This window comes from Crinia signifera, chromosome 9 (genome assembly GCF_055691185.1).
Source record: "Crinia signifera chromosome 9, ASM5569118v1, whole genome shotgun sequence".
Taxonomy (NCBI): domain Eukaryota; kingdom Metazoa; phylum Chordata; class Amphibia; order Anura; family Myobatrachidae; genus Crinia; species Crinia signifera.
In genome coordinates, this window is record NC_139225.1 from 134,420,495 (window position 1) to 134,445,489 (window position 24,995).

Genomic DNA, 24,995 nt, shown 5'->3' on the forward strand with positions numbered 1-24,995 from the left:
AGCAGCTGCAGCACTCTTCTCTAAAATCTATCTTGCCTCCGGGCAAATTCAATAAAGTTGAGGCTACATGCTGCTACTTCCAACTTACCTCCAGGGCTGCTGAAAGCGCCACCGTCCCCAATAATAAGGGTGCATGGTCAGTGGGAGTGGCATGACCAATGGGAGGGGCATGACCAACCTGTTAAAATGGTAGATTGTAATTTGTTCCTAGAAATTTCCAGATTTTCATTCCAACCAGCCAGATTGGAAAGATAATCTTCTAGTGTGTATGCGCCGTTATACTCCTATCATAATGATGTCCGTTCCAAAGACCTCTCTATGAAGGATTGCAATCCTCAGCTCCCCTCCCTCACAGGCCCTTACAGAACATTTCTCATAGACAACTAAAAATGTCAATATTTGGGGATTATAAAATTGTCCTTGCTAAAGTGTCATTAAAAAAAATGGGGAATTAACATGATTTTTGCCAGAAGGTCGTTATCATGCACAAATATTCCTGGATCTGGGATGTTACCAGAATAATGTGTTTCCTTGAAAAATACATTTGTAGAGTGTTCCCAGGACTGGATTCTCTTCCCCATAATGACATTATTATGTATTAGTTGGACAAAAGTGATTTTAGGCATTTGTGCTGACATGTATGTGATGTCTCCTACTCCCTCTCTCCCCTCATGTGTACTAGAGATTACAATGGATCTGAGAGGGTTGAACAGGTAATCCTGTCCTACAGTGTATAATAGTACAATATATGCTCAGAGCTCTGAGTATTCTGTCAGAGATAATTGATCTCATTCAGACCAGGATTAGTTGTTATTCTGCAAGCAGCCGAAGTTCCTCATCTAGCACCTATATGGTGCGTCTAGTTCTCTTTTCTTTATATACTTACTATATACTGTGTGATGTCTGAATGGAGGCTTATTCTGATCATCTCTCTTTCATTACACAGGAAGATCACATGTCACGGAGTCATGAGAAAGGAGGATATCTTCACGACTTGCTGCACTTTCCCCTGAGCTAATTGCCTCTCATATTCCACTACCGCCTGCTCCTCGTTCCCTGTAACACACAGAACCTCTGTTTCTTCTCATGAATCCTCAATATCCCAACCTTAATGTATCTCTCCACCGCAGCTCAGCCTGATTGCTCCTCTACTGATCATTCATCTACTCCATATCCCACACTGGTCATTCCTCTACTGATCACCTCAGAGATGCTCCTCCATATTCCAAACTGATCATTTCTCTACATCACCTCAAAATGTTCCTCCATATCATAGGTGGACTGTTCCTCCATTATCCCTAGCTGATCATTACTCCTCCATGTCACAACATCACTTCGCTTCCATATCACCTCTAGATTGTTCCTATATATCACAAATTGAACCTTCATCTCTAAACTGCTCCTCGTCTCAGACTCCCTGCTCCTCCGGATTGCCTATAGATTGTTCCTCCATATCACTTGTTAACCGCTCCTCCAAATCTCAAACTGATCACTCTTTTACTACATCTCTGACTTGCTCCTCCATATCCCAAGCTAACCAGTCTTTTAGTTCATATCCAAAATACTCCACCAAACTCCAAACTAACTGGTCTGCTGTGCCACCTCAGGAATGCACCTTCCCTAATTCCTCCATATCCCCTAAGAATGGCCCATCCATTCAACAGCTTCAGTGTTCTAGATCTTCTAGGAACTATTCCTCTGTAGGTCAGCCTAACTACCACTCTGTACCAACCACAACATTCTCTACTGATTGTCCATCTACATCCCCATCTGCCAAGTCCATGCTATCTCTGCATGGCTGTTCTTCTGTACCACCACCTAACTACTCTACTAGCCAACCGAACCAGTACTTTACAACTGCTCCAAAATGCCGCACTAGATCCCAACCTGACTATTCCCCCTTTTCCCTCCCTAACAGTTTCCAAGCATGTGAGCGGGTGATTAGCTTCTCACCAGACATCTCCATATCACATATTGATTCTCATTTCCAATGTGCCTCTATGGGCCAAAATAATAACATTTCTACTTCCACTGTGGAATATTCATCTCTCGTCCCTCCTGAATTAAACAGTGTCCCACCAGGCGACCATTGCTGTGTACCCCAACCCTGTCACCCTATAAGCTCATACATTTCCCAAGCTCAGGATCATTCACATTTCACTTCTTCAGGAATATCCCCACCAGACTCCTCTAATTTTGCATCTTCTAATCCTCATACGGCTTCCCTTGATCCACCAGACAACTCTACTCATACTAACAGTGACACTCCATCACAAATCATTGCCACTCACTATTCCTGCGACATAACACACATTTGTAGTGACTTTTCTTCCTCCAATAACATGCAGTCTAACACTGTCACTCTAGGTTCCACGAAGTGCCTTCAGTCTCAAGCATCTCTAGTGGTTGATATCTCCAACTGTGCCGATCCATCTCCTGCCACATACCACTCATATCTCAGTAGGCATCATTCCCCTCCCCTGTCTGCTAATCTCTGCACCTGTCCATATGTCTGCCACTGCTTCCTTACGGAGTCAATTCACCCAACACCAACTAGCACAGTTCTAGATCCTACTACTTGTTCTCCTTTCCCACTGTCTGCCTGTCTTACTTCTCCTGACCATGCCATGCCCACCCACTCACTGGTATGTGCCCAAGAAACCAACTCTTGCTGCCACTATGCCGTCATTTCTGGAGCATCATCAAGGTATGGTTCTCCTGAAGAACAGAATGAGGTCAAGAAATGTGAGATCTGCAAAGCTTCAGTGGAGAACAAAGTCCGGTGAGGATTATGTACATTTAATTATCTGTCTGGTGGAACTTTGTGGAGAAACACTATACATGGGTATAAAAAAATCTATCAGACATTTATTTGTTCATTGGAGCTCAAATAATGACTACAGAATCCTTGTTTTATACAGTAGCTGGCATTACCATAAACCCCAAAATAAAAATGTTCATGTCTACATCAAGAAATGAGAATACCGTACATACTTCAGTTAACCTTTACATTCAACTGTACACCCAGTAATACTGGAATAAGGCACAGGCCCAAGAATCTCAGCCTTCAGCTATTCTAATTATGTTCTATTCTAAACGTAAAGCATAAGTTAAAGTATTTCCTCAACATTGCATCACAAATTGCTGTATCCAAACTATCAACTTTACAGACAAACATTAATGGTGCTGCTATTGGACAAAAGCCTAAAAACACAAAGCTAATCATATCAGTTATAATAACTTTGCAGTTAATGCCCTTGATTAGACTTAACCATTCTGTGATATGTGCATGGCATATTCTGCCACTTAGATAGCAGAGAGCCAATCAGCCAATCACTGGCTTCTGTACTGTCCCAGAGCGACACAAGATAGAAACCAGGGGGGTTTGTTGTGTCACTGCACTTTATTGGTCACAGAATATTTATTTTAATTGAAAGGATATACAAAACCAACCTAATGGATTAGGCCAGATTCGGCGGATGTTCTGGTTGGTCTTTTAAGACTCAAAAAAGGGTTCAAATTAAGAGGAAAGAGAAAATAGACTCTGTTCTGGGGCACTCTTGATTGGGTTATAAAATATAACTTTATATTTTATTTTATAACACAATCAAGAGTGCCCCAAAACCAGAGTCTACTTTTCTCTTTCCTCTTAACTCGATACAAGACAGAACTAACCTGGGGACCTAGGAGCGTGCTGACCATGGCTGGGAGCATGATGACCGGGCCAGGGAATGTGCTGACCCGGACTGCTGAAAGTGTGCTGACCTGGACTGCTGGGAGTGTGCTGCCCGGGACTGCTGGGAGTGTGCTGCCCGGGACTGCTGGGAATGTGCTGCCCGGGACTGCTGGGAGTCTACTTACCGGGACTGCTGGGACTGTGCTAACCAGGACTGCTGGGAGTGTGCTGACCAGAACAGCTAGGAGTATGCTAACTGGTGCTAGGAGTATGCTGACTGGTCCTAGGAGTGTGCTGACTGAGAAGTGGAGGGTGCAAATGGAGACTGGGAGTGTGCTGACCCGGACTGCTGGGAGTGTGCTGACCTGGACTGCTGTGAGTGTGATGACCTTGGGCTGCTGGGAGTGTGCTGAACAGGACTACTACAAGTATGCTAACAGGTGTTAGGAGTGTGCTGACTGGTCCTAGGAGTGTGCTTACTGGGAATTGGAGGGTGCAAATGGAGACTGGGAGTATGCTGACCGGGACTGCTGGGAGTGTGCTGACCTGGACTGCTGTGAGTGTGCTGACCTGGACTGCTGTGAGTGTGATGACCTTGGGCTGCTGGGAGTGTGCTGACCAGGACTACTACAAGTATGCTAACAGGTGTTAGGAGTGTGCTGACTGGTCCTAGGAGTGTGCTGACTGGGAATTGGAGGGTGCAAATGGAGACTGGGAGTATGCTGACCGGGACTGCGAGTATACTGACGGGGTATGGGAGTGTGTATACGGGGCTTGGTTGTGTGCACACGGGACTAGGAGTGTGATATAGGGGCTGGGAGTAGGTCGACAGGGGCTATCCAGGGGACAACCAGTAAAACCATACCTCCCAACATGGCCCTTTCCAGGAGGGACACAATGCTCTGCTCCTCATAGGTGTGCGCAGCACATTTTTTTGGGGGGTGCACCTTCAAATAAACATGGTGAGATTCCCTTGCTATTCGTCTTAAGATTCGACTGCTATACAATCTTTGCTAACTCTGTACTATTTACATACAATTCATACAATCTGCCTTAGATATGCACTATGTAGTCATTGCTGCGCTGTCTATCTAGGTTTCTATTTGTGCTGTAATGGGAGTGCGCATTGGGATCACAAGGTAAAAAAACCTATGCAGATCGCACATGATTTTGACTATATAGTCCAAATCTAATGTCAAATCTCACCGTGTGTACACAGCATTACACTGCTCATTGGGTGTGTCTACCATCATCTCTTGGCACACATTACAATATAAAACGTCTCTCAGCCACACCATAATCTCCTGCCTATTTCAGTTTTAATCTTTTAATTACTCAGTGTAAAGGTATATGCAAATAAAGTCAAAAACCTATATGGATGACACAGGTATGTAGTGATATGACAATGGTCTAGTACAATTAAAAATGCAAAACACACACAATTGATGGTCCGAGGGCCGCCAGAGGCCCTGTAGCTGAAGTGCCGTAGTGGCGGGGAGGTGTTTTAATAGGATGTGCGCAGCATTAGGGGGTGTCTGTGCACACCTAACACTCAATGTGCGCACACCTATGCTGCTCCTGGACTTCCCTCTTGGTTACTCTCACCTGTGGTGAAACACCTTTCTTATCAATTAACCTGTTCAACACAGGTGGCGGCAATCATACATTCAGAGGGTAGTCCAGGATCAGAGGGCATTGTGTACCTAATGGAGAGGGTCATGTTGGGAGGTATGGTAAAACACAACGTTTCACCCACACAGGGCTCATCATATGTATGCATTAACAATATACAGTACTGACAAGATCTCTAGGAATGGGACCATTTTTAATTCACATGCATTTTGTTTACATGATTGTTCTCCATCCTCTTCTTATGCCTTGTAGATGCCCACTAATTATTTCTCATTCCTTCCCACTGGCTTTAATCATCCTATATCTGCCTACAGTACCTCTCCTTTCACATCCCTCCTTTCACGTCCCTCCTTTGACATCCCTCCTTTCACGACCCTCCTCTCATGCCCCTCCTTTGACATCCCTCCTTTCACGTCCCTCCTTGGACGTCCCTCCTTTGACTTCTCTCCTTTGACTTCTCTCCTTTCAAGTTCCTCCTTTCATGTCTCTCCTTTGACTTCTCTCCTTTCACGTCTCACTGTATTTTTCTTTTCCCCTATTTCCCCCTAGTTTGGAACAGGACAGACAACTGTGTGAACAGTTCCTCAATTCCCTGTCACGGTTTGAGGATTGGCTACAGGCTGCCCAAATAACAGCGTCTCTCCGGAACCCATTCCAGACCCTTCATAAAGAGTCTAAGCTGGCATTGAGAAAGTATGAGGTAATAAAACAATTTTTTAGCCTTCCACCATTAGATACAGTACAACCCTTTTCTAACCATTCTTCGATCCATCTCTTCCCATCCCGCTACAGGTTCTCCTGGGGGAGATGCAGGAGAAGCTGTTGGACCTGGAGTCTCTGAATACACAGTACTGGCGGCTCACACAGACACGTCACCAGATGCTGCTTCCCAGTGTCCTCCGGAGTAGGATGCAGGAAGTAAACATGTTCTGGTACCATCTGCAGAGGGAGACGGAGAATGTTCACCAGAATCTGAAGGTAGCTTACTGGTTCCATTTAGGATCAAGACAACAATATAAATATATATATATATGTGGAGAAAGCCTAATATGACTCTTCTTCTTATAGTCTAGGGTCAAGCAGAGGGAAGAGTTTGACACTGACCAGGAGGACATAAAGCTCTGCCTGACGGAGATGGATCTAGAACTGTCCAGTGTAGAGTATATCTATGGAGGCAACTCAACTGAGAAAATACAACAACTAAAGGTGCATAGTTACCTTTAGTGATGAATGCTGTTTAATAATAGGTCTAATTAAGTAATTCCTGTTCCTTTGCTCATTCATTAATTCCGAGAATGATGAAGTCATATCATGGCACCACTGATGACCTCAAAGAATTTCATCAAGAGTAAAAACAAACTTGCAGTGTGCACTAATTATCATAGACAGATATAAAGTATTAGGACGACATTATTACCATGTTCATATCCAGCACTGTTACGGATGAGGTGTCCTCATACACTGGGCCTCTGTCTATTAGCTATACAGCAACAGGAGCCTGGCGCGAATGAGACGCTCGGAAACAAGTAGTATCATAACAAAACCAACAAAGAACAATTTGATACGGAGCGATGATTGTGCTCTATTCTGCACTGCAGCTGTTACCAATAGGGGGATTACCTAAACCCCTTAGCAATCTAGACAAAAGTGGAACAGCGCTGTGCTGAATAGTATTAATATTTATTAAAATTATAGAATATTGTGGACAACAATATGACAGACAAGACTTACAAACATGAATTAAGAAAAACTTTTTTGCTCAACATCTCTTTCATAGAAGTATTATTGATTAGTAGAAGCATGCATTTAAAAACGGATTGTCCCTTGTTATAACCGGTTAGTATAGTTCAGACAAAAGATTTTTATACAGGTAGACTGCGCCAAACCTGGCTGCTGCACCGCGCACACCCCTGGGAATACCAACCCCACTTTCAATACAACCAAAGAACAAAGAGGGTGTACAGTGATGCGCTGTCAGACAATGAGGTAGATGTAGTCTTCCTCCTTCTTTAGGTGGAACGTATTCACCCAGGATATAAGCTCCAAAAAATAGAAAATATAGCATATTTCTGCTATATTTTCTATTTTTTGGAGCTTATATCCTGGGTGAATACGTTCCACCTAAAGAAGGAGGAAGACTACATCTACCTCATTGTCTGACAGCGCATCACTGTACACCCTCTTTGTTCTTTGGTTAGTATAGTTCGTTTTGCAATTTATAGTTAGCAGTTCCCACTTTATGTGCACATTATAAGTGGTACATACATAAGTGATGTCCAGGAATAACAAAAGGATCCGGCTTGCAGTCACCAACGAGATTCTCCAACCGCTGCTACAGGAGGTGTGATGGAAGCCGCTGAAGGAGAGAAAGGCGGAGAAACGCGTAGAGGATACAGGGATAGAGTGGGCTGCTTTTAGGACCGAGCCAACGATCCAATCTCGGATAATACCGCAAATAGGACTGTACCAGCGGTCGGAGAATCTCGCTGTTGATTGCAAGCCGGATCCCTTTTGTTATTCCTGGACATCACTTAAGTAGAGTGACATCACTTAAGCTTAGAGAAAGACAATACACTGACCGCTGCATCAGAGCCCATCTTGCACAGATTCAGAGTCGATCAAGCGCAGATATAGGATTGTCGCACAACAAATAGATCAGCACAATCTAGCAATGTAGTTTTATAATTTTCAGTTGTTTCTCTGGACCTGATCCTAATGACAACTGTACGTTTTCATTATAATATACAATTTATTACTAACAAATAGCATTTTCCAGAATTAATACAACTCTAATGCTGTTGATGGGTCATTGTCAGGCCTTCCAGGAGGATGTGTGGAGCAACATGAAGCGAGTGGAATGTCTCCTAGAGCGAGGGGACCTGCTAATAGGAGACAGTGACCCCCGAGATGCTGAGACTCTGGAGGAGGAGATGACGGAGCTGGGCTCATATTGCCAGGAGATATTCATCCGTCTCTCCCGCTTACAGAAACGCCTTGTGAGCACCAGGCTGGTAAGTATATGTGCCGTGGTTCGCTATAGAAAATATAATATATTAGGGGGTTTGAGGCAAAGGGGCATGAGCAATACAGCTCGCAGTATTGAAGGCACTGTAATTACTACTGATGAAACCACAATTCAATGGTCCATGCCTGTAATGAATGCACTCACACAATGACCATTTCAAATGCACATTTGTTCGTTAAAGTGTACCACTTAATTGTTTGGGATTTATGGTTCCCCATTAAACCGCTACCATATATTCTGTTCTCTACTATCTTTACTATGCCATCCTTAAGCAATTGCAGTAGGATATGTTGTTACTATCGGCCATATGAATGACCAAGTCAATATATATTTTCCTTGAAGGTTTTTGAGGATGACTTTCTCAATGGTAGCTTTGAGAATGCCTCATCTGGATCTTCAGATGTCTTCCTAGACCTGGACATTGACCAAGGAGAAGCTCCAAACACACTTGGTGTTCCTCCTGCCAATATAGCATTGGCTGCTGACCTAGAATGGGACCCATTGGGTGATGTTGGAAGATCTAGTTCTCACGACGGACAGGAGTCCTTCTACACAGCCACTTCAGGTGGGTGAGGGGTTGTCTATCTCATGTTCCTACCATTTTCTATCTTCCACACATGGTCACATCTATCCTTTATTAATGGGTATAAACTCATTGGGAAGCCTAACCAATGTATGTACCTTTCTCCCAACAGCCCCTTGGAATGCTTTTCAGAGGAGTGAGGGGTCCCAGAGCAGTTTAATTTCAGATTCTGGGGTCACTTCTTCAAAACTCATAAGCCAAGAGGACCAGGAAACTTCTGCAGATATCCTAACCAGCCATTCTCCACCTTGGGAATCTTGCAACCTTAAGGTGACCCAAGAACGGATGCACCATCAAAGGCAGAGTGAAGATACATCAGTAAACGTATATTGATTTCTCCTCACTGTCTTACTGCGGGGTGTGGTATGGCAGTCCGACAATCGGGATACCGATGGTTATTATCCCGACATCTGAATCCCGACTGCTGGTGATCCGACCGGCGAGCAAGTGCAAAGTAGCCCCTTGCAGGCTCAGTGGCTTGCTTTACTTGCCACCGATTCTATTCTCCCTCTATGGGGGTTGTGGACCCCCACAGGGGAGAATAGCCCCTGTCAGTCGGGATCTGCCTGTTGGGCATTTAAACAGTCAGGATTCTGCTGTCGGAGTACTGACTGTCGTAATCCCGACTATCGGGCAGTCATTCGTCACCCCTTACTGTGCGAGCGCTTTAGAGCACCAGTCCGTGCTTATGAGTGTCTGTAGCTTTGTGGTATGGTTTGTCTGTCATCCATTATAAACCCTCTGTTGCTAGCTGCCTACCAAGTCAAACAGTACATGAGCATTTCTGCACTGGAGTCTTGGGTAGAGACATTCCAGTAGCCATGTGGTTCCATCTAACAGTCATTGGTGGACATGTAAGATAAAGGTGTCTGAGGCAGAGCTGAACTTTTGCTATATTGTATACAATTTGGACTAGATCGCATTGCATAGGTTTTGCAATGCAATGAGAGGCAATGAGATGAGATCTAGTACAAAAAGTATATGCAGCACATACTTTTTGACCTGTGCGATGAGATGTGTGACGGGAGCACGCATCTCATCGCACCCAACAATTGTACCGTGTATGGGCACCTTAAGATGGGAATTCTTTTTTTTTTTTATTTATTTAATCTTTATTATACTTTTCCTTGAATAATTTTACAAACATTTAAGAAGAGATCCAATCGGAATCCAATTATTTATTGAGGACTTTCTAGATAGAATATAATATATAGTATCTGATTGGTTGCCCATAGCAACAGCCCATGTGAAATAAAACTCTTATCTTAGTAAATTTCCCCCATATTGTCAACTAAAGTACCGTTTGAATGCTAAGTCGCACCCCAGGGATCATGGATGTCAGGAATGATGGATGTCACTTAACTTTGTATTACTTGGATAACTATTAACGTGTGTCACTGCCTAGCACTCTGCTATCTCCTTCATTTCCCCATTATGTTCCTGTGTGCATATCTGTGTGCCTGGGCCTCATCTTAGAGGTTTCCTGAAGGCTTTGTGTTGTCCCTCTGTGTTCCTGTCTGCTAGATGTGTAATGAGGGATCTCATCCTTGTAGGCTCTGTACAACTCCGTGGCTGGAATGGAGGCAGGACTAGGAGAAGACCCTATTTGTCTTGGTGAGTGTATTATCTGTCACGCCAAGCATAAAATGCACAGAATATATAGAATACGTCCTATGATGCCGCGCAATGAGAGATTGGGTGGATTAAAGACAGTGTAGTACCATAGGGTTCCATTCATGAAGCAATGAAAAGGGGGCAGAAGTAAGCCAATGCAGAAGTTGTCCTTGGCAACCAATCAACTTTGAAGTAACATTTAAATGCACTCTATAAAACCATACATACAGTAGCAGCTGATTGATTGGTTGCCATGGGCAATTTCTCCATTGGATAACTCTTTTTTTTTTTACTGTTTCATGAATAGACTCCATAGACTGGTATTGTGTTTCGCTCACAGTGTCTGGATGGTGAGATGATACACAGTTATGTTTTGTCTTAGTTACCATCCCTATAGAAGAGACAGATTCGGTGTTCAGGATGGACAATCCACTCCCTGCCAATGGGCATTGCTGGCATAACACTGCTGAGGATGCACCGGTGGTTTCTGATGTACAGGTGATTGGTGGTCAGTCACACCATAACTGTCTTGGTCATAGGAGACGGCAGGGAAAGAAGAAGGTAAGTGACACATTGACATATAACTGAGTTGTAGTGAAACAGCCTCTTACATAGAGACACCTGAGAAATATTACCTTTATATTTACTATGCTAGCGATGTCACAATGAGCAAAATAAATGAAAAGGGTGAGTGGTACGTAGGCATCTCCGGTGTGATTTAGGTGATAGAGGGGTAGACATGTCTCCTACACTCATGAGTTTGGAAGAAGACAACGTGTGGATTTCTCATCACCTGTAAAGCTCGCCAGGGAGTAATCTGGTTTCACACCAGTTTGTTGATTGGAAACATGTTTTGGATTATAATGTAGTAGTATGAGGAAGGGATTCAAAGATGCTCTCCTGAACTAAAGAGAAGTTTGGACCATTATGTGCCTAATGCTCAGAGGCTTCCAGCCAGCCCTCTGTGACCTCATTAGGACAAGGAGTAGGAGCAATGCCTTTAGAGCTTACTTCAGCCAATGTTATTGGCTTTGGACAAGGTTCTGATGTTGGCTAACACCACCAATGCCAGTGAGTAGGAGGCTAGTCCTTATGGAATTAGAATTTCCACCTATTTTCCTACTTGTGCCACACTGGTTATGAGGATATCAATAAGGGATAGAACCTTTGTTTTAATATGTGGTTAGCATATGCTTGTCCTTTATATAGAGGCAAATTGACACTTGGTAATATAGACGACATTGGGGGTTATTCTAGTCCATTCTTTCTGACAAAATCCTTCTTAGATGGACAAAACCATGTGCACTGCGGGTGAGGCAGGTGTTACTTGTGCAGAGAGAATTAGATTTGGGTGGGGTTTTTCTTCAAAGTGAGACCTATATTGAAGTGTAAAATCATGCAGTCAGTATTTTCCCTGCACAGAAACAAAATAACTTACCCAAATCTAATTCTCTCTGCACATGTTACATCTGCCCCCCTGCAGTGCACATGGTTTTGTCCATCTAAGAAGGATTTTGTCAGAAAGAATTATTTATTTATTTATTTGCAGTTTCTTATATAGCGCAGCAGATTCCGTTGCGCTAGAATAAACCCCATTGTTATAGATGATGTTTGGAAATGTTCTACTAAATATTATAAAGATGGGATCACTATTTACTTGAAGTTGTGATGAAAGGATTTGCATTTACTCAGTTCTTAATGCCAAAATTAAAACATTTGGATTTATCTGGATTTTTGGTATTGGCTACCCAAAAACACATGACTTCCGAGAGCCAATAAGATGCTGTTTTACGATGTGAGTAAATTCCGGATAAGTTTGAACCCACACATGTGCGGCTGACAGTGCGTCTCCAGTTTCTGGTGATCTATTAGGCTGCTTCCACATGTGATTCGGCTGCATTTTAAAGTGATTTATCACTGCAATCGCATCAAAAGTACCGCTGTCACGGTACGCCTACTCAAACTAGAAACACATCATATTGAAAATATAAATGCCGTATAAAAGTCCACCCTCCACTGCTAGGCCACCTTTCATTACATTCACCTTTTCTGTTTTTCTGCAAACAGGGCCTCATTCAGTGCATTTACTGTGTTGCCCTTTGTAAAGCCCGCCATGGTTTGTGGAGGACAGAGACACTTTACTACTGGCAGAATTACTAATCTTATACTGTATATGTTCTTTGTGTTGCAGAGTGTAAAACGGAAGCTCCAGCCTGCAAAGCAAGAGGTCTCAGTTCTCATGGAGAACGGGTAAAGATTTCGCTTTCTTGTTGAATTACCCACAGGTGTTAAAATGTGCGATTCTGGAAGTATCATTAGATCAACATAAATTAATATATAGAGTTAGATGTATATTTAGGGCCTGATTCTGAGACTCAGGGAAATGTCCCATCAAGGTAAAAAGTTAAACTAAAGAATGACCTGGGGCTGCACCATTTGTGTAACTGCCCAGACTAGAGACAGTCAGGGAACCCATACCTCTTCCATGTCCTCTTACATGAAGCAATGCACACTCGGACCATCGGTCGCGATTCACATTGTTTGTAGGCCACGGCCAGCTTGAGTAAGCAGAAGCTTGTACAGACTGTCCATCAGGTTTCTGGACACCAGGGTCCAGTAAGTCTGCATCCAATAGGTTTATATAGAGTACAAATTCGGCCTTATGTCTGCCCACAGTTCGTTCATTACAAAATGACAAATCGGTAAATGCATGTAGCGTTAAGTTAGCAAGAGACCTCAAATCCACCAAACCTTTTTTTTTGTACATAAGTAAAACTGGTTTGAGCATCTAAAGGCAGATAGGCAAAACCAAATGCTTGATTTATGTCAGCCAATCAGATTTCAGTTATCAATTTATGGAATGCACACTGATAGATTTGAGGCTGGATTGAAGTAATGCCTCCATGGCTATAAGTTTTGTATTTGTGAACCCATTTGAACACTTTTTTTTGTACATAATAACTCAGTTTATCCTCTATGTCAGTGGTTCCCAAACTGTGTGCCTAGGCACCCTGGGGTGCCTCAGGACACTTGCAGGGGTGCCTTGGGTTGGTGGACCAAGATCAATTCATATTATTTATGGTCAATGTACCAGGCAAAACCAGTGCTTGTGGCTGCCAATCATAATATATGTGGACAAACAGAAGCAAATCCTGTCCCTCACCAGATAACTGCGACATATAAACACAATGCACTTCATTTAATGTTTTTTTTTCTGAATTTCTCGATAAGAAGAATTTGGCCTAGGGGTGCCTTGAAAATATTTAGATGCTCTAGGGTGCCGTGATTCAAAAAAGTTTGGTAACCACTGCTCTATGTAATGCACTATTCACTTTTCAAGATAGTCCTCATCCCTGTCGACACCGGGACCGAACAGCAGCTTTCACCTCGTCGTCAGAGTTGAATTGTTGACCCTTAAGGTGCTTTTTCATCTTTGGAAAGAGGTGAAAGTCACAGGGCGCAAGGTCTAGGCTGTACGACGGGTTTGGCAGAAACTCCTTGAACTGTAGGTGCTGCAACCCTCTTCCCAAAGATGAAAGAGCTCCTTAAGGGTCAACACTTCAACTCTGACGACGAGGTGAAAGCTGCCATTCGGTCCTGGTGTCGACAACAACCACCAGATTTCTTCTCCGACGGGTTTGCCTAACTCATCAAGCATTGGCGCACATGTGTGGAAAGGGATAGGGACTTGAAAAGTAAATAGTGCATTACATAGAGGATAAACTGAGTTATCATGTACAAAACAAGTGTTCAAGTGTGTTCACAAATAAAAAACTTATAACCATGGCGGCATTACTATTCAATCCAGCCTTGTAGAAACTAATTTGTTGCTATTAGAAACACATTCCGTTTTTTTTTTTTTTTTTTGAAAGTTTGATCAATTAGTTACACTTCTGTTATTTGGTTTCATCCTGAGCATACATTATAGGAAAAAAATATTTTCTTATATTAAAGGGTCTGTCCCATGTATCCTACCAATGGGATCCCTCTTTATGCCACATTGAAAGTAGGCTGGTGCCATCTGTGTACACAGTCAGTAATTGCCTGGTCTCTTCTCTTGGCAGGGACCTCATGTCACACCTCAGGCCTCACAAAGACTCCCACGGTGCACCAGGCTGCCTGTGGCTCTGGATCAAGCGTTTGGCCTCCTTCTTAGTCCTGTTCCTGCTCCTCGGTGGCTCACTCCTCATCTTTCCACTGGGTCGATCCAGCTGCTCTTCCCAACGATTTGCCTGGTCTCTGATGCTCACCTATGTCAATGGGCCACCACCAACGTAAACCACTTATGTGCTGAACAGGAGACTACATGGACTGATATATCAGAGTGAGTTTCTGAGGAGTCAGCGCTTGCCCTCACTGACCCGCAGCTTTGCACAACACAGAGAATGAAACTGAGACATGGAGTGAATCAGCGATTAGTAGGGTGGCTCAGTGAGTAATAGCCAGCAATGGACACAAAATGGAACCTTTTGTGTAAGTGAGAGATACCAAGAACATTAAAAGCAAAGGATTCCATGGCGGTTGGCTTATGAGTTACGTAGGCAAATGAAAACACAGATTGGTCAGAATCATGTATAAAAATGCCCAACTACACCAGGTGACTATAGTTATGCCTGCAAAAAAGAAGCCTGAGAGGCTTTGAAAGTGAGGTCCTAGTTGGGGCATGTGTGGTAGGAGCTTCAGTGACAGTAAACCTGCTGAAGACTGACCAGCAGAGATGGACCGCCAAAGACAAAAACATCCTCAACAAAAGACAACACTGGGGGAAGTTCTTATTGTAATATCTGTACCAAGCAACACAGGTGATCAACGCCAACATCAACCAACTCCAACAGCAGCCTGCATCTTCTGGAAGGTCAATGCGCCCATCCACAGAAGATGTAGGGTCACCAAATATTAAGCTTGACATTGATGTTCTTTGTACTTTATGTCCTTCTCAGTCACCAGATGTGAATCCAAACTTTTCCACAACTATCAGTCAGGCGTCAGTGGAGTGAGATTCTTCTGGATGATTGTGTTGTCTCCCATCACCCCCCATGTGGGTAGACCCATTCTGGCAGTGTGTAAATGCATTGTACTAGTGGTGACCTATAATACCCCGACCTATAATACCCTATTAGGTGGCCATCCAATGTTCTGTCCATTGTGTGCAGATGTACAAATGAGCATGTGTTGTATAAAGTATATTTATTAAATGACAATTGATATACTGAGAGTCTATTGTTTAGTCCATAGGTAAAAATCGCCACTGATGAGGGCGTGGCCACGGCAGGACGTGAGTGAGGGAGTGCGTCCGATCTCCCCCCTGCACACCGCTGCTATGAAGCTGGTTTCCATGTTATTATCCCAGCGTTGGTGAGCCTATGCCGGCGTTCAAAGCCTGACTCCTGCCCCCACCGATAAAACCTTAAAAAACGTACCCGCTGAGTGCCTGAGACGTGTCCCGGAGGGGTCGAGTGAGAGTCGGCTCCTTACGCCATCCGTGTGCAGCAAGGGGTCCTTCCTGAGCCGACCGCGGCTGGTGCCTGTCTGGAGAGAGGCAGGGACGCCGGCAAGACGCCCGCATACGCCTGCACTGACTCGTTACAAGCGGCGGGTGAGAGACGCCGCACACGCCTGCACTGATCCCTGAATCCCGGTAAGCGGCGGGTGTGAGACGCTGCATATACCAGCTTTGAGCCTCTGCAAGCGGCGGGTGAGAGACGCTGCATATACCAGCTTTGAGCCTCTGCAAGCGGCGGGTGAGAGACGCCGCAAGCCAGGCAATACTCAGCAGCCGGAGACAGGACGCTGTGGCAGGGGTCCTCTCAGGGTCTGTCCCTGTAAGTGCCTGCCCGGAGAGGAGGCAACTCGGTGAAGCCTCGGAGAAGCCGGTCTGGAGTCCCTGCCTGCGGTGGGTGAGAGACGCCGTGGCTGGGCTAAACTAAGCTCTCTCTGCTACAGCTGACAGGGCAGAAGTCGTCTGCTGAAAAAGTGGTGGAGTTCCAGCTGGTGCCCAAACGGGTGCTGTGCAGCATAAAGAACACAGTGTGCCCGGGCCTGGTGGGTGAGTCGTGCTGGGCACAAGCTACTCTCAGACCCCCTTGGGGCAGTGGATAATTTGTGATGTGTTGTTGCTGGCTGATTAAAAAAAAAAACTGTCTTTGCTAACCTGTGGGCTGTGTGCAAAGAACTGCAGGCACTGGGCAGTGGGGTATCTATAGCGGTGCTTCGAGTATTTCCCCAGTAGCTGGACTGGCCCGTAATACAGGCAAATAGCAAAGGAGGAAGAGTCTGTACAACTTACAGCCTGTGCCCGGGTGGGAGACGGGACTTAGGCTGGACATTACACTCCGAGAGGTGCCTGAAATCACATTTATTTGGGCCATCTGTGAGAGGCTGGGACTGCGCAAAGTGTGTTCTGACATAAATAATCAGTCTTCCTTTGGGACTGTGAAACCCCAAACATGGGTAAAACAGGCCAAACCACGGCAGCAGCCAGACTGGAAAAATATGCCAGGTCTCAGGCTGGCAGCAGCTCCCAGGTAAATACACCGCTGTCCACCCCCACTAAGGAAAATAAAAACCCCTCAACCCCTGAGGTAACATTACAGCAAGTCCTAGAAGCAATCAATACTTGTGAGACTCGCCTTCTAGAACAAATTAACAAAGTACAGTCGGATATTACTTTGTTGAGGAATGACGCTCAAATAATTCGAGAGAGAGTCACGGAGGCTGAGACCCGAATAGGCGTAGTAGAGGATATGATCGGCCCCTTGCAGTCCCAGGTCAAATCCCTGGGTGGTCATATGATTGAAATACGCCAAAAAATGTCCGATATGGAGGGCAGACTAAGACGGAACAATATTCGTTTTATTGGTTTTGAGGAACGTGCAGAGGGCAATGCCCCGGAAAAATTCCTGGAAGAATGGCTGATCCAGTTGTTTGGCAGCAAAGCCTTCTCTGCACAATTCGCTATTGAGAGAGCCCATCGTATCCCAGGCCGGGCTCCCCCTCCGGGTGGCCCCTCTCGTACATTGATAGCCAAGTTCCTAAATTTCAAAGATCGGGACAGTGTGCTAAGACTGGCTAGGGATAAGGTGGACTTTGCCTATAATGGAAGAAAGATCTCTGCCTTTCCGGACTTTCCATTGGATGTCCAGAAGGACCGTGCGAAATTCAAAGAAATTAAAGGCCGCCTTAGGGAGCTGGAATTAAAATATTCTATGCTCTACCCGTCCAAACTGAGAGTGGTGGCGGATGGGGCTACGAAGTTTTTTTTCACTCCCGGGGAGGCGGCAAATTGGCTTGATGCCACATACCCTGGAAGGAAGCAGGTGTTGGCATAGAAAGGGGTTGAGTAACAGACACGGCTCCGCTGTGTCAGATATCTAGGGCTACTTACTGGATCGGGGCATAAGGAGTTATAGCGTGCTGTGCCCAGGTTGAGTGGGGAGGTGCTCAGTATATGTACATTAATCTTGGTGGGTTGGGTGAAATGTTTTACAAGTAGTGGTGGGAAACGAGCGGCTTATATTTTTTGTCTATTTTGGATCCGTTGTAAGGCAGCATGAGGTGTGGGGGGGGACCGGGGGTAGGCCTCTATTGGTGGTCATTAGTTAATTGTCCTCAGGGGGATATAGTGTAAGGGAAGGGAGGGTTGATGTGGGGAGGTAGGGATTTAGGTATGCCATGGGGTGTGGTTATACAGGGTGGGGGAGGGGGGGCGGGGTGTCTTTGTGGATATATGTTTTTGTATTTGTATATGTGTGTTCACAGCAACAAGTCGAGAGTCCCCGTTAGATGGCCCATGAGGGGCCGTGAATATCTGGGGAGCATGACTCTCCCCCTGTACTCATCCCATAGAGTATGGGATAGAGGTAAAACCCAATATATCTTTTTGATAACTGTAAATGGTTAAGCTGGTTACCTGGAATGTTAGAGGCCTGAATTGCAGGATAAAAAGAGCGTTGGTCTTGCAACAATGTAGAAATATGGACTCTGACATTATATGTTTGCAAGAGACCCATCTTTCCGCGGAGCGCCTGGGCGCGCTAAAAAGGCCTTGGATTGGTCACAGCTTCCATGCTCCATTCTCTACCTCTTCGCGGGGGGTTGCAATGTTGGTTAAGAAGACTGTGGTGTTTGAAGTAGGAATGGTGAAGACTGACCCTGGGGGTAGATATATATTTGTGGAATGTGCTATCGATCATATAAGATTCTGCATCCTCACAGTGTATGTTCCACCCCCATTCTCATACGATGTTGTGAGGTTGGCGGTGGAATTTGCTGCTTCATACCCCGATAATTTGATAATATGCCTGGGGGATTTTAACAAAGTTTTGCAGCCTCATGTTGATAGATGGAGGAGGGCGGCAAAAGAAAATACAAATGAGGGTAATAAATTTGCGGAATTTGTTGAGGAAATAGGCTGGAAAGATCCCTGGCGAATGAGAAACCCGGATATGCAGCAGTTCTCCTGCTATTCCGCTTCCCATAAAGTGTTCTCGAGGATAGATATGATTCTGGTCTCTGAAAGGGTCCTTAGCATTATTAAAAACGTACAATATAGGGCGCGAGGGATCTCGGACCACTCCCCTGTTAGCATTGAGATAGATCTAGAGCCCCAAATAGGGTTTAAATATTGGAAACTGCAAGCATTTTGGTTACTCCAAATGGGGGAGCAGGAAGAAATGGAGGGATGGATAAATACTTTTTTTGAGGAGAATAATGGGTCATCCCCAAATATCGTGGTGTGGGACGCCTTCAAGGCCTATCTTCGTGGGGTATTCATTAAGAGGATAGCCTATCTGAAGTTAACAAATCGGAAGAGGGCAAGTGAACTAGAAGCCCGGATGGTCCAGTATGAAAACATCTTTCTGGCCAGTAAAACTGATCCAGATAGGTTAACTTGGGAGGCAGCTCAAAAAGAATGGGTAGAGTACCTTCAGGAGGCCACTTGTCGGAGACTAGCCTCGGGGTCGCATAGGTGGTATGCCAATTCCGATCGCACTGGGAAATTTCTGGCCCATATAATGAGACAGGAGAGTCCGCCTAATATTATCCCTATGATTAAATCGGACTCCGGGGTAGTGGTAACCAAAACCCCTGAGATAAGTGAGCTCTTTTCAAAACATTTTGAAGAAGTTTATAAATCTAAATTAACCTGCAGTGAGGCGCTAATTGGGGAGTACTTGGCAGGGTTGGAGCTTCCAAAACTGCCCCCCGTATCAAGGGATATGATGGAGGATCCCCTGACAATAGAGGAGGTGACTGCGGCTATCAACTCCTTTCCAGGGGGTAAAGCCCCTGGACTGGACGGGATACCCGGTGAGGTTTATCAAAAATACTCTAACAGATTGGGTCCACAGTTGTTGAGGGTTTTTCAGAACATGGAGGTAGAGGATTGTATCCCACAGTCTATGACAGAAGCGGCAATTATTGTGATCCCTAAGAGTGGTAAAGACCCAACCAGTGTTGATTCCTATAGGCCTATATCGCTAATAACATCTGATGCCAAGATATATGCGAAAATATTAGCAACCCGACTTCAAAAGGTGATAGATCAGGTGGTCCACCCCGACCAAACGGGTTTCATGGTGGGGAAGTCCACCATGATCAACTTACGAAGAGCTTATACCTACCTACAGCGGGCGGAGATGAGGGAGTCGGATGCAGTGCTCGCGTCTTTTGACGCGAGTAAGGCATTCGACTCGGTCGAATGGCCTTTCCTCTGGATGGTTCTTCGGGCCTTTGGATTTGGGGATAGGTTCATTGGACGGGTGTCAGTTCTCTATCAGAAACCAAGAGCTAGATTAACTATTAATGGGTTTACGTCCCCATCCTTCGCTCTTTCCAGGGGTACCCGTCAGGGGTGTCCTCTTTCCCCCTTGCTGTTTGCAATGGTGGTGGAGCCCCTGGCGTGTGCATTGAGAACTGCCCTGGGGAGAGCGGGAGGGGTCCCTGGTAGAAATCTAGTGGCGTTATATGCGGACGACTTGCTGGTGGGTCTAGAGGAGCCTGGAGGGCTTCCCGAGGTCCTGGAGATTATCCGGGAGTTCGGGGTGTACTCCGGTCTTATAATGAACTGGGACAAGTCCAATTATATCCAGTTGGGGAAGGAGGGGAGACGCCATCAAGGGATCATGGTACAACTCAATAGGGTGGATAAATTTAGATACCTAGGCATTTGTTTTACTAGGAACTCTTCAGCGTTTATAAGTGAGAATTTGAGCCCATTCATTAAGGAGCTTAAATCTAGATGTCGGAGCTGGACCAAACTTCAGTTGTCACAATTAGGTCGTGTTAATTTGATAAAGATGGCAATCCTGCCCAAGTTTCTATACATAGTGCAACACTCTCCAGTTTTTATTAAGGACGACTATTTTAGGAAAATAAAGAGCATTGTATCGTCCTTTATCTGGAGGGATAAACAGCCCAGGGTCAGAATGGATATTTTGACCCGAGACAGAGAAAGAGGGGGTTTGGCTCTCCCAGATTTTAAAACATATTATATGGCCGCACAGATGGTTCATATTTGTTCATGGGTAAAGCGGGGGGAGGAAACTCCAGAGTTGCGAGATCTTATGGAGTGTGTGGATCCAGACTATACCCCTCTTCAGAGATTACTTGTGGGGGGGCTGCGGAGGGACATACCTCCAATAGTCTGCCAGGCCGTTAAAGTTTGGAGATGGGCTTGTAGACTTACTAAATCAGCTGGCCTGGATCCCGACACTCCTATTCTATCCCTGCCTGGAATGCGGGCTCTTAAAGAACAACAAGGGGGGACAGTTTGGAAAATTTATGGTATCGGTTCAATAGGCCAATGGTGTGAAGACGGGGTGTTGAAGTCATTTTCCCAGCTTCAAGTAGAGTTTGGTATACGGAATGAATTCTTTTTCAGATACCTGCAAGTAAGAAGCGCGTTGACTCAAGCAGGGAGTATTAATACCTGGAGGGTGGAGGAGGCTCCGTGTAAAAAATTTCTAAAACAACTCCCGAAGGGTAAACGCCTGGCCAAACTGTATAATTTCCTGCATTCATTTATCCAAGCCGATGATCTTGTGGCTTTACGGGCAAAATGGGTGGATGATATCCCTCAATTGGAGGAAAATAGCTGGTCAGTGGCCCTGGCTGGCCCTCGGCAAGCTACCAATCTAATGAGGACCCAGCAAGTCCAATTCAATATCTTACATAGGACTTACATAACGCCGGTAAAAATGAAAAAATACGCGGGGTCAGCGGCGGATAATTGCCCAAAGTGCGGTGAGGGGGGGGCCACATTTGATCACTTGCTGTGGAGCTGTCGTATGGTCAGTAGGTTCTGGGAGGATGTTGTTAATTCCCTAGTTCAGATAGGCCTTCCACGTGGTGCCCTCAACAAGTTGAATCTAGTCTTGGGGACATGGGAAGAGCGTGAGGTGAAATGGGAACTGAGGCAATTGGCTAAGAGCCTCACAGCACTGGCAAAGGTAATAGTAGCTCGTCGGTGGATGTCTCCTCTTAGTCCGCTTTTAGGTGATTGGATATTTTTGGTAAATCAGACTAGTGAGCATGAGAAATTTGTTTATGCTTCCCGGGGGGTGTCAATAAAGTACCGGGCTATATGGGGTTATTGGAATAGGTCAATTAACCACAGAGTTATAAACGGGGAGAGAGTGAATAGTTAAATTGGGGTTACTATTATTAACATAGAGGAAGTAAGTTTAAAGGATATATATTTAGTTTGGTTGTATAATTTTTAGGCCACACGGTTGGGTTACTCAGCACACAGAGAGTAAAATGAGACTGCCTCCTGAGAGGCCATATATTAATCACTCCCGAGCGTAAAGGGATTGGATCTCACTTAAGAATCACGATTTGTTAGACACGAGGTATTAAAATAACTTTAACTCAGGTCTTATACTGGATTTGCAACAATTTGTAGTCACAAAGAAGGGTAGAAAGGTGGAAGGGGGATAAGGAGAAACTTTACATATCCATATTTTATTTTTATTTTTTTTTTTTTTTTCACTGTGTGTGTATGAGGTAACTCTGTGGTTGATGAAAGTAATGGAATCAGATTGGTCTGGGGTATGGGAAAAAGTCAGGTACTAACATGACAAAGGGGGTATATATTAAACAAGCGGAAGGGGTTAGACAACGACTGGGGAGAGTAAAATGGTGGCGAGGAGCCAGGAGGGTTGTTAACTGTTGCTAGGGCAGGCTAGACCGGGGTAAAATGGAACGGTTGGGGACAGGGGTAGAGATAAATAGTCAAAAATGCTGCTGTGAATTTGTTTTCATGTCTATGTTTTTGTATTAGTTGATTTCCTTTTTTTTTTTTTTTTTTTTTTTTTTTTTTTTTTTTTTTTTTTTGGTTGGTATATAATAATGAATGGTAACATGTTGCTGTGAAATTTGACCAAATTCTTGATGTATAATGGCTAGATATTTTTTTTTTTTTTTTGCGTTTTGGTGTATGTTGGGATAAGGTTATGTCTAAATGTTTCTTTTTTATATGGAAAAAATTAAAATAAAGACTCAATTTAAAAAAAAAAATCGCCACTGATAATAACAATCAAACGCTCTGCTGTGAGTGAGACAGTATAGTAACAGTATAGTCTCTGACAAAATGTGAAACATTTACTGGCTGAAAATGTGCATTTAAACTTCGTAGCTAAGCGTCTCTTTTACTCTGTGAGGGTGTTTTCACTGTGAGATTAAAATAGCAAAAATGAAAGAAAAATATATTACACCACACCTCCTCCTGGAGCATCTCAGACGTGGCTAGAAGTATGACCACACAGGTGGATGACTCTTTATATTATGCTTGGCACAACATATGGTTCTGCATGGTGGCTTGGCAAGTATAGCTGTGTATTTTAATATGGTTCTGGCACTAATCCAGATAGCCATGGTTACAATATACATAATATGTGATGGTTGCATTGCATTCAATGGCGCCATCAGCTAGTAAAGTGGCAATAAGTGGCAATAGTAAGTGGCAATAGTGACGGAGCGGTTATGTTTCCTTACCCTGCACTAACAGCACTTGTCTTATTCATTGGATGCCATAGCAACTCTGAGTGACTGTCTTCCTTACCACCTCTCGGAGATCTATATACAGCGGTAGCCCCATCCTGCTCGCCCGCCTAGTAGCGGCTGTGCTAGTCTCCTACTACACCAACTGCGAGACTCTTTTGCGCATTTGCAACTATTGATGAAAATGACCATGAAATGGTTCCTGAGCTGTGGGAATACGCCATTGGTGGATTATGTCATGGCAGAAAGCCTGGAAACCATTCATATCCATAATCACCAAACCATTGTTCTGCTCTATGACTCTGGCCTAATTCAGTAGGGATCTGTGCACTCACAGGACCCGGGCTGCACACGTAGGGATGGGTGCTGCAATCACATCGCTATAATGTGAACTCCATTGCCTGATTGACCGGCAGAGGCATTCGCGTTTGGGAAAATGGGGGCGTGTCGACCATGTTTACAAGGAGTGATGAGGCCCATGACCGCATCACAAAAGCATTTTCCTTGGCCTTGCAAAGCCCCCATGCGACTGCAAATCTGAGGTCATACTTACTCAGGGCCAGATGTACGAAGCGATAAGGAGTGATAATCAGCCAGCCAATCAGCACCTCCCTGCCATGTCACAGGCTGTGTTTGAAAAATGTCAGACAGGAGCTGATTGGCTGGTTGTTTATCAATCTCTATTTTATCACTTTTGAAGCTTAGTGCATCTGGCCCTCAGACTGAAGTTGCAGAGTGGCATTGCAACCAATAGGAAGTTCCCCTAAAACTGCAGTTTTAAGCAATCACAAATGAGGTAGGCAGGAGGTGTGCACACAGGAGGTATTGTGCAAGCAGGGGATGGTATGCAGGCAGTAGGTGGTATGAAGGCAGGCAGGCATGGGGTGGTATGCAGGCAGTGGGTGGTATGCAGGCAGTGGGTGGTATGAAGGCATGAGGTGATATGCAGGCAGGGGGTGGTATGCAGGCAGTGGGTGGTATGCAGGCAGTGGGTGGTATGAAGGCAGCAGGTGGTATGCAGGCAGGAGATGGTATTCAGGCAGGGGGTGGTATGCTGGCAGGGGATGGTATTCAGGCAGGGGATGGTATTCAGGCAAGAGATGGCATGCAGGCAGGAGATGGTATGCAGCCAGGAGGTGGCATGCAGGCAGGGGGTGGTATGCAGGCAGGGGGTGGTATGCAGATAGGTGATGAGCAGGAGGGGGTGGTAATCAGGCAGGAGATGGTATGCAGCCAGGAGGTGGTATACAGGCAGGGCGTGGTATGCAGATAGGTGATGTGCAGGAGGGGTGGTGTGCAGATAGGTGATGTGCAGGAGGGGGGTGGTGTGCAGGAGGGGGGTGGTGTGCAGGAGGGGGGTGGTGTGCAGATAGGTGATGAGCAGGAGGGGGTGATGTGCAGGAGGGGGGTGGTGTGCAGATAGGTGATGAGCAGGAGGGGGTGGTATGCAGATAGGTGATGTA

General features: G+C 45.0%; 1 protein-coding gene across 7 annotated transcripts in view; it reads left to right on the forward strand.

Moving 5' to 3' along the window:
- Positions 1-18,092, forward strand: part of LOC146036103 (uncharacterized) — a 36,960-nt gene extending 18,868 nt beyond the window's left edge. For 5 of the 7 annotated variants that reach the window (XM_083159913.1, XM_083159914.1, XM_083159916.1 and 2 more), the window contains exons 2-12: positions 947-2,782; positions 5,858-6,008; positions 6,101-6,286; positions 6,377-6,514; positions 8,125-8,319; positions 8,676-8,898; positions 9,029-9,240; positions 10,470-10,530; positions 10,913-11,091; positions 12,722-12,780; positions 14,595-15,738. In XM_083159913.1, coding sequence (XP_083016039.1) covers positions 1,320-2,782; positions 5,858-6,008; positions 6,101-6,286; positions 6,377-6,514; positions 8,125-8,319; positions 8,676-8,898; positions 9,029-9,240; positions 10,470-10,530; positions 10,913-11,091; positions 12,722-12,780; positions 14,595-14,808 — 3,081 coding nt within the window. In that variant the 5' untranslated portion in view covers positions 947-1,319 and the 3' untranslated portion in view covers positions 14,809-15,738. Of the gene's footprint in view, positions 1-946; positions 2,783-5,857; positions 6,009-6,100; positions 6,287-6,376; positions 6,515-8,124; positions 8,320-8,675; positions 8,899-9,028; positions 9,241-10,469; positions 10,531-10,912; positions 11,092-12,721; positions 12,781-14,594; positions 15,739-15,758 lie in introns of those variants that run through there. The other 2 variants (XM_083159918.1, XM_083159919.1) reach the window with 2 other exon arrangements.
- Positions 18,093-24,995: the final 6,903 nt, after the last annotated feature.